This window comes from Carassius auratus, unplaced genomic scaffold (assembly GCF_003368295.1).
Source record: "Carassius auratus strain Wakin unplaced genomic scaffold, ASM336829v1 scaf_tig00013767, whole genome shotgun sequence".
NCBI lineage: Eukaryota > Metazoa > Chordata > Actinopteri > Cypriniformes > Cyprinidae > Carassius > Carassius auratus.
Genome location: NW_020524440.1, coordinates 1,331,152 through 1,341,118, shown reverse-complemented (window position 1 = coordinate 1,341,118; position 9,967 = coordinate 1,331,152). Strand labels below are relative to the sequence as shown.

The 9,967-nt window shown below is 34.6% G+C and overlaps 1 protein-coding gene across 2 annotated transcripts; it reads right to left on the bottom strand.

Annotated features, from left to right (window-relative positions):
• Positions 1-3,638: 3,638 nt before the first annotated feature.
• LOC113074166 (myoD family inhibitor-like) lies at positions 3,639-9,678 on the bottom strand. 2 transcript variants are annotated; one of them, XM_026246922.1, is made up of 5 exons: positions 9,551-9,678; positions 8,361-8,511; positions 7,421-7,552; positions 6,958-7,164; positions 3,639-5,673 (listed from the first exon to the last, which is right to left on the bottom strand). In XM_026246922.1, the coding sequence occupies exons 2-5, from the start codon at positions 8,488-8,490 to the stop codon at positions 5,414-5,416; spliced, it is 729 nt and encodes a 242-aa protein (XP_026102707.1). In that variant the 5' UTR covers positions 8,491-8,511; positions 9,551-9,678; the 3' UTR covers positions 3,639-5,413. The 2 variants fall into 2 exon arrangements, with proteins under 2 accessions (XP_026102707.1, XP_026102708.1); XM_026246923.1 differs by having other exon boundaries at positions 6,958-7,104.
• Positions 9,679-9,967: the final 289 nt, after the last annotated feature.

Here is a 9,967-nt window from a genome sequence, read left to right as displayed (position 1 = left end):
TCGGATGGGAAGTGTCTGCTGTGTTCTGAGAGGAGATGCCAACTGGGCTGTTTTTATTAGCACTTAGCAGGCCGAAATTATTTTCCATGTGTGAAAAAAAATTCCCAGATTCCCAGAGTAATTGAAACCTAAATAATAAAGAAGTTGCCTGTAATGAAATGGAGCTCAAGCTGTTTATTGCATTTAATTCAAACTAAACTAAACCATATATATATATATATATATATATATATATATATATATATATATATATATATATATATATTAGTCTCAGTTTCATTTTCTTGGACTTTTAGTTTGTATTCTTTAGTTCCTGTCTGCCTTTTTTCTGCTTGTCCTTTGTTGTCATGGTTTCTGATTTGATTAGTTCTTTGGTTCAGCTGTGTGTCATTAATTAAGCTTGTTTGTATCAGCTCTTCCTTTTCCTGTGGTCAGTGTGTTGTATCTCTCATCTGTCTTGTTTATCTAGGTGTTTATGGATTAAAGATTTATATATTTAAAGAAATATTATTTGTTCAATTTTAAGTCAAAATATCATGTTATTTATACTTGTTAATAACTTTAATGTTATATGTTATGTTTTTATATTTAAATCTACTTATTTAATACAGGTGCTGGTCATATAGTTAGAATCTCATCAAAAAGTTGATTTATTTCACTAATTCCATTCAAAAAGTGAAACTTGTATGTTATATTCTTTCATTACAAACAAACTGATATATTTCAAATGTTTATTTCTTTTAATTTTGATGTTTATAACTGACAACTAAGGAAAATCCCAGATTCAGTATCTCAGAAAATTAGAATATTGTGAAAAGGTTCAATATTGAAGACACCTGGTGCCATACTCCAATCAGCTAATTAACTCAAAACACCTGCAAAGGCCTTTAAATGGTCTCTCAGTCTAGTTCTGTAGGCTACACAATCATGGGGAAGACTGCTGACTTGACAGTTGTCCAAAAGACGACCATTGACACCTTGCAGAAGTAGGGCAAAACACAAAAGGTCATTGCAAAAGAGGCTGGCTGTTCACAGAGCTCTGTGTCCAAGCACATTAATAGAGAGGCGAAGGGAAGGAAAATATGTGGTAGAAAAAAAGTTTTCAAACAATAGGGATATCAAACCCCTGGAGAGGATTGTGAAACAAAACCCATTCAAATTGTGGGTGAGATTCACAAAGAGTGGACTGCAGCTGGAGTCAGTGCTACAAGAACCACTAAACACAGACGTATGTAAGACATGGGTTTCAGCTTCACATTCCTTGTGTCAAGCAACTCTTGAACAACAGACAGCGTCAGAAGCATCTCGCCTGGGGTAAAGACAAAAAGGACTGGACTGCTGCTGAGTGGTCCAAAGTTATGTGCTCTGATGAAAGTAAATTTTGCATTTCCTTTGGAAATCAGGGTCCCAGAGTCTGGACGAAGAGATGAGAGGCACACAATCCACGTTGCTTGAGGTCCAGTGTAAAGTTTCCACAGTCAGTGATGGTTTGGGGTGCCAAGTCATCTTGTTGATCCACTGTGTTTTCTTAGGTCCAAGGTTAACACAGCCATATTCCAGGAAGTTTCAGAGCATTTCATGCTTCCTGCTGCTGACTAACTTTATGGAGATGCAGATTTCATTTTCCAACAGGACTTGGCACCTGCACACAGTGTCAAAGCTACCAGTACCTGGTTTAAGGACCATGGTATCACTGTTCTTAATCGGCCAGCAAACTTGCCTGACCTTAACCCCATAGGAAATCTATGGAGTATTGTGAAGAGAAAGATGTGAAATGCCAGACCCAACAATGCTTTTCTGCAGTAATTGAGGCAAAAGGAGTCCCAACTAAGTATTGAGTGCTGTACATACTCCTACTTTTCATGTTCAAACTTTTCAGTTGGCCAAGATAAAAAAAATATCCTTTCTTTGTATTGGTCTTAACTAATATTTAAATTTTCTGAGATACTGAACTTGGGATTTTCCTTAGTTGTCACTTATAATCATCAAAATTAAAAGAAATAAACAATGTGTAATGAATGAATATAATATAAAAGTTTCACTTTTTGAATATAATTAGTAAAATAAATCAACTTTTTGATGATCTTCTAATTATATGAATAGCACCTGTATATTTGTTTAAATATATGTATAATTTATATTTTTTTATTTATGAATATATCTATTTATATACAAACTTATATTTATATAATATGAATGTTGTAATTATAATACATTATTTTAATTTAATGTTGCTTACCTTAATTATATTTTAGATTGTAATATAACATTTTATTATATAATAAGATTTAATATATATATATATATATATATATATATATATATATATATATATATATATATATATATATATATATATATATATATATATATATATATAAAAATGCAATAAGAGGAACACCACTAATATAATTAAACTTGTTATACGTGTGACGTTCAACCTTCAAGGGCCACATAAAGGAAGTTATGATTATTTCTTCACCCCGTTTGAATGTTGCGGTGCTCTTCAGACATGAGGAATCTGCAGAGTTTGTTGTTCTTCATGGGTGAGAGTCTTCACGACGTCAGCACTCTTTCTTCTCCAAAACCTTGAATGAACAAAAGGAGGATTGTGGTCAGTCGTCTAGCAAACCCTTCATGCAGCCCCGGAGGCAAAGACGTCACAGACTACAGGAGACTCACCAGATGCTCAGTTACACTGCGTTTGCTGTTCTTCATTTGTTAGGCACTAAAACAAAAGCATCTACGAAATGAACAAGTGAACTAAATTTCTCTTCAGTTTGATTTCTGGGTACTAGTGTCAAATCTAAGCAGAGCAGACCCACTATCATACTGACTTCTTCAACTGTAGCGTGACATTTGGGCTTTGTTGTATAAAACCGTGTTTTGTCTTTTTTGGTGCAGTGATGCTGAAAGCTGCTTCCTGTCCTGTTTCCTGCAGACACAGAGTGACAGTGACTCTTTGAAACAGTGGGCAGGAGCGCTGGGTCAGAACCAGACCTGGTTTATGGCCATGTGGCCTATATCCTGTCGTCCCAGTCACTTCCTCCACTTCCTGTTGACGTCGCTTGGCACATCTGTACAATAAACACTGTCTTCCTGCAGTCTTTGGTTCAGGAGGTAAGAGTCATCTCCACATGCACTCGACTTGATTGGTTTACAGCATATAAACGAAACTGTTAAAGATAATCCTATTTTGGTGTCTGCATCAAATTCATTTTATAAAGTGATTGTATATACATACAAAGCAATTTAAATGCAAGTGTTTATTTTAATGTTTCAAATAACTTGTCAAAATGTGAATGAAATAATGTTTCTTCATCATTCAGTGTTACAAACATATTTATGTAAAATTATTCTAACCTGTACGTAATAAAAATATAAAATGTTATAATTTTAAATGATTAAAAACTTCTTGCGGATAAATATTTATTTTATTGTTTTGATGCATAAAAACCCTGTTAAGCTTTGACCCAAATATACAGTTATAATAAATGTTTCTTGAGCATGTTTGAATAAATAAATAAATATATATGCTTGAGAAATATTTTTTTTTATGATAAAAAATAATAGTATAGTAAATTATATAGTTTACATATATATGCATATGCATATGTTATATGATTATTAGAGTGACGATAATTAGCATTCTAATAATTTATTTTCTTTTTGATCTTTTAACTAAACAGATTGAATGATAGCATTAAACGATAGGCAGATACTTTATTAATCCTACATGAAAAATTATGCTTGAACAAAACTTTCAAATATTGCAAATCGTTAATTGCTTATTATATAATCAATAAATCAGTGATGGAGAGCAGCATTTTCAGTTGATGTTTATAATGTGTAAGCCACAGCGGGATGAAGAGAGGGAGGGAGGTGGTGTCAGTAAAGCTTGTCCAGCTTGTGCCAGACTCAACATCAGCTCTCTCTAGAGCAGTGCCTGCTGTACAAACACTGGCCAGAGTCATCTGGAGAAAGTCTGTGAAATTCAACATGCCCAGAGGAATATGCGAGTGCTTTAATAGTCATCCTGACTGGTGATTTGCATCACCCAGCTTTAGTTAAGAATGCTGAGAACAAAGATCCTCATGCCTCAATCTCAGCTGCCATACTAAACTTTAAAACAGAGAATGACTATTAGGATCAAATTGATTCTTTAGAATAAATGACTTACTAGATTGTTTTTCTAAGCACTATAAAATGAAAAAAGTATTATTCCACATAAAGGTCGATTTGCTCTCATGTTGTGATCAGATGACCAGCAGAATATTAACTACTTTATCTGAATAACCCCCTTGTTATAGGCGACAAACATTTACACTACTGTTAAAAAGTCTGGGGTCAGTAAGAAAGAAATTACTTTTACTCAGCAAAGATGCATAAAATGTATCAAAAGTGACAGTAAAGACTCAATTGCTATATAAATGCTGTTGTTTTAAAAAGTTCTATTCATCAAATAATCCTAAAACAAGTGTCAGGGCTTCAAACATATACATGTTAAGCAGCACAACTGTTTTCAGCATTGATAATAACAAAATGTTTCTTAAGCAGCAAATCAGAATATCAGAATAATTTCTGAAGATCATGTGCCTGAAGACTGAAGGAATGATGCTGAAAATTCAGCGTTGTATCACAGGAATAAATTATATTTTGAAATATATTCAAATAGAAAACTGTAATAATATTTCACAATTTTTTTTACAGTTTTTACTGTATTTTGTGACCAAGTAAAAACTTGAAACATCCATATTACAAATAGTCATTTTGATGTTGTTTTCAATTACAAATATCTAACAATTCTTAAATCATGAACATTTACTTGAGAAGCAACCCAAGATATTAAGTCTTGTCTGAAATCATCAAAAACAAGAAAATATAATCTGCCAGTGGGGTAAATACAATAACCTTAAGACCTAATACCTTAAGTAATTTTGCATCTCAAATAAATATAACTTGATTTAACATTGTTTAGATATTTGTACTGGAAAACAAGACAAAAATCATGTTTTGCTGCACAATCCTACCAACTTCCAAACGGTGGTCTAAATCTTTTGCTCTTCCCCGGTAAAGATGAAGTGTGTCATTCCTGTGCCACTAGTGTCACCAAACAGAATTGCAATAATGAAAAAGATTTCCTGAACTAACGCCAATGGTCGATTTTACCAATAAGCGAAGCAATATTTAACATAAAAAAAAATGGATTCTGTAGGTATTTAAAAAATAACACACTTTAGATTTAAAGCCTGTCAGAATTCAGAGAGTAGCCTCGTACAGAAACGGCCAACTTTGACTGATGCAACAACTTCATTTTCATTCTAAATAAATACAAAATGTGGGATAACAATGATATATATACCCAACGCTTACAGTCTATTGAGCAGTTGATATCAGTCTGTTGAGAGTCCAGTTAGGCAGTGAAACAGATGGAGCAGCATTCCACACAGATCTCCAGACAGTCTGAAGACTGGCAACAGTCCTCCAGTATCCCACAATCCAGCAGGGCAGAGCAGGTGTCCTCAGTACAGCAGGCCAGACCTCCGGTGGCCGCTTCCCCACAGCAGCAGAGAGCGTCACACTCCAGACCGCAGGCCAAACACTGAGCCACGGCCGAACACCACGACAGCACCTCGCAGAACAGACACGCTAGGATGCAGTGTGCACAGCAGTCTGAAACCAGCCACACACATACTCTGATTACCACAGTATTCAAAACCATCCGTGCCCTTTTTGTGACTATAATGACGATATAATTCATCAGGCTGTGTCAGATCATTTGAAAGATTTAAACCCTGTCTTAAATGAAACGCAAAGGAATTTATGATGTTTTTGAGAAAAGTCTCTTCTGTTCCACAAGGCTGCATTTATTTGATCAAAAATGCAATAAAACCAAAAATATAATTCAATTTAAATTAAGTTTTATATTTGAATATATTTTGAATTGTAATTTATCTCTGTGATGTGCAGCTGTATTTTCAGCATCATACTCCAGTCTTCAGTGTCACATGATCCTTCAGAAATCATTTTAATATGCTGATTTTCTGCTTAAGAAACATTTCTGATTATTATCAGCGATGAAAACAGTTTTTGTGGAAACAGTGATACCTTTTTTTCAGGATTCTTGAATAGAAATAAAAAAGCATTTATTTTAAATACAAATATTTTGTAAGATTATAAATGTCTTCAATGTCACTTCTGATCATTTATACTGAGAAATAGCTATAAATGTATCAAGTATTAGCTTTAATTTAGAATACAAAATGCTGTTATTGAAATTAGAATATCCAGTTATTTTTGTTTATGTTTTATGCATCAGAGAAAAGTGTGTATTATTCTCTCCAGTTTTTTCCCCCAACCTTGTTATGCTGATATTTTTTCTTCTTCTCTTTTTTTGTGGTGGTTTTAACTTGATGTTATTATAATCAAGAGAGTGACATTATAATTTCTTGATCATAGTAATCAAACTTAAGTGTCTACTGGCCTAATTAGCATTTTACAAGTATAAGTTTACACTTACATTACCCTCTGAAAATTCCAAACAATTTTCTTTTCTACATTAAAAAATATAGACTGCTTATTTTATCTATTTAATCCTAAATGAATTCCTTCACAACATGTGAAATAATGCCACAAACTCATGGAGTTATCAAAACATCAAGCCCTCTGAGTATTTAAAATGTGAGTTAGTGATCAAACAAAGACATTTGACCTAATGGAAAGAATTATCAAGTGCTGACATGAAGAGACCATTAAACACATGAAGATAAAGCCATAAGCCCGTTCTAGTGTCACTGAAAGATAAGACCAGGCCCTATATTTACGAATCGCCCTGTGGGTGGAGGCCTCTTTTCAAACATGTCCCACGTGCTCTAAAAATACATAAAAATATGTGGTTTGACTATGGGTTGAACCAATAGATATAATTTTTAAAAGGGCAAATAGTTTTACTCTTACCATCTCCAGCTACTCTCTGTATCTGCGAGGCATCAGCCTTGAAGCGCTGCTTGCTCTTGGAGGTGGAGGGTGTGTGTTTTCTGTGTCCATTGCACTTTGCATGTCCGTTGCATTTCTGTTGTGTTGTCGGGCGAGGCGTCGATCCTCCTGATGAAGAAGCCGGAGGAGTACGAATTATAGCAGAGCCACTGGGAATACTGGGCTTCACTGAAATGTGTTCAGTTCAGATAATAAGACATTTGAATACATTACAGTTTATAAAATATATATTCACTTGCAACAAATTATCATAAATTAACTGCATAGTCAGTTTTATAACTATGTTTGCATTCTATGCCTTGTGTTAAGGAATAGTTCACAGAAAAGAAAAATACATGATCGGAACTAGCAAGTGATTTAAATTTTTGTTAGAATTATTTGTTTCAATTATTCATTGCCTTCTGATGCATAAAAACGTAAATACCGTTGCCTTTCTCTATTTTGCGTGAAACTGTAGGTATGTGGTCAGGAAGCAGTAAAGCATCATCATTGGTTGAGACACTGTCTGTCAGGGACTCATTTCTTCCGTTGACAACAATCTCAGCTGGGACAGGACCTGTCAGTCACAAACAATTATTTAAAGGAAAAGTTCACCCCAAAATTTAAGTTTGCCTAAAATGTACTTACTCACAGGCCATCCAAGATGTAGAGGAGTTTGTTTCTTCTTCAGAACAGATTTGGAGATATGTAGCATTAGATCACTTGCTCAGCAATGGATCCTCTGTAGTGAATGGGTGCCGTCAGAACGAGAGTCAAAACAGATGATAAAAACATCAAACTAATCCACAAGTAATCCACACCAATCTTGTGAAAGGAGAAGCGGTGTGCTTGTAAGAAACAAATCTATCATTAAGAGGTTTAAGCATAAACTGTCACATTTCAGTCCATAAAAAAAAGTCCATCCTCTGTTGTCTTCTCACATCAACACACTCGTTTTAAATGTATTTCACTGGTAAAGAGTGCGTAATCTGTACATATTTCTATCTTGATTCAGATTAAATGACTTTTTCACTGGAGAAAGCAATATTATGGATAGACGTTAACTGATAGACTGGAGTGGTGTGGATTACTGTGATGTCTTTATCATCTGTTTGAACTCTGGCGGCACCCATTCACTGCAGTGGATCCATTGGTGAGCAACTGATGCTAAATGATCCATTTCTCATGAAGAAACAAACTCATCTAGATCTTGGATGGCCCAGGAGTGAGTAAATGTTTAGCAAATTTTCATTTTTGGGTGAACTATTCCTTTATGTTTGTCTAAAAGCTTTAAAAAAATGTTGGCGTATAAATGTAATTACAATTTTAAATGATATTTCTCCCATTAAGCTTAAAAATATTTGCTTCATAAGCATCCCTCTCACCTGTGATGTCAGGTTTGCGGGTGGCCTGTGGTTGTGTCGTGTGGACATGACTCTCCTGGGGCATGAACTTGTCCGGTGCGCTGCCCTGCCCTCCGTCCCGCTGTTGGACATCCAGGGCTTCTGTCTCCATTTGAGACGCTTGGCTCTAACTCTGAGAAAAAATCCATAAAGAGAAACATTTAGCATAGATGGACTGTACGGAGTCAGTCTGGGTGTTTGTGGGGTAAGGGATCTTAATGGAAACATCTAATATACTATTATCATACTATTAAATAAATAAAAATGTATAGCCTGAATGCACTGTAAGTCGCTTTGGATAAAAGCGTCTGCTAAATGCATTAATGTAAATGTAAATATGATGACTTTTGTCCCCTAAGACAGAGCCCTGAGAAACATTTCAAAATGTGACTTGAGTTCATGAAATATATTTGTGCAGCTGCTCTGAAAGTGATTTGGGAAAGTGTCTAATTTTAAAATCCTGCTGAGTCCGACAGAACTGACAAAATTATCAAAGCCTCAAGCGAATGTCCAGGAGCCATAATAAACATTTTTGACAAGTGTTTGCTGTTTTAAAAATCTGCCTACTTTTACCTACAGAGCATTCATGAAGCAAACATCTCAAGTTAAATACTAGTCCCTATCTGACCCTGATTAAGAGTAAAATCAATTTTACTATTTTCACTAAGTTATTTCATACTTTATAGTATCTATATACGAAGTTATTTGAATAAGGTAAATCCAACGCAGAATAGATTTATTTTGTATGTACATACTTGTCTTAAAGATAATAAAAGACATATGTGCTCTCCTTCAGATCACTTTAAAACTTACTATTACTTGCTTTATTGATTTTTCAATGTACTTAACCCTAAACATGAACAAACGTTATAGAATTTATCATATAGATGACTGATGCATATTTTAGATGTTAGACATTAAATAATATATAGACTTAGTAAAGTATTGAACACAAGCAATGACAAATTATAATTAGTTGTAGGGTGTCACCTCAACAGTGTCATAAATGTCAAAATATTGTTTGTCCAAATTGACCATACATCATTTTGAAAATTAAGAAGTGTACTTTGTACTTGAAACAAGTAAACAGAAGTAAACTTCTCATTGTTTACTGACTAAAGATGAAGTAGATGACCATTGCATGAAGAAACAAGATTGAATCGAAGTCTCACCTTAACTCGAATAACTCCAGTCTTGTACCGAGGACGTTTTTATTCACTTTAATTCAGAATGAGCGCGTGATGTTCGTCTGCGAGCGCGAGCTGTATCTGTTCTGCTGACAAGCGCGTGTGCGCGTGCACGACATCCTTCCTGAACTGCAGGGTATCTACAAACCAGGGAAGGACTGGGAATAAAAAACGGCCCTGGATTTTGACTAAACCCGGTCCAAAGCAATCGGCGCGTTATAACAGCATATTACACAGTCTATTCCATGATGTCTTAAAATGAATTTATTACTTAATAATCTTAATTAATTTATGCAGTAATTAATCTTACTGCACAAATAATAATACCACATTTAAATGAAAATACACCATTACAAATGTAACTTCTATAGGCCTATTCAAAATCTTCAAAGTTTGTAAGCA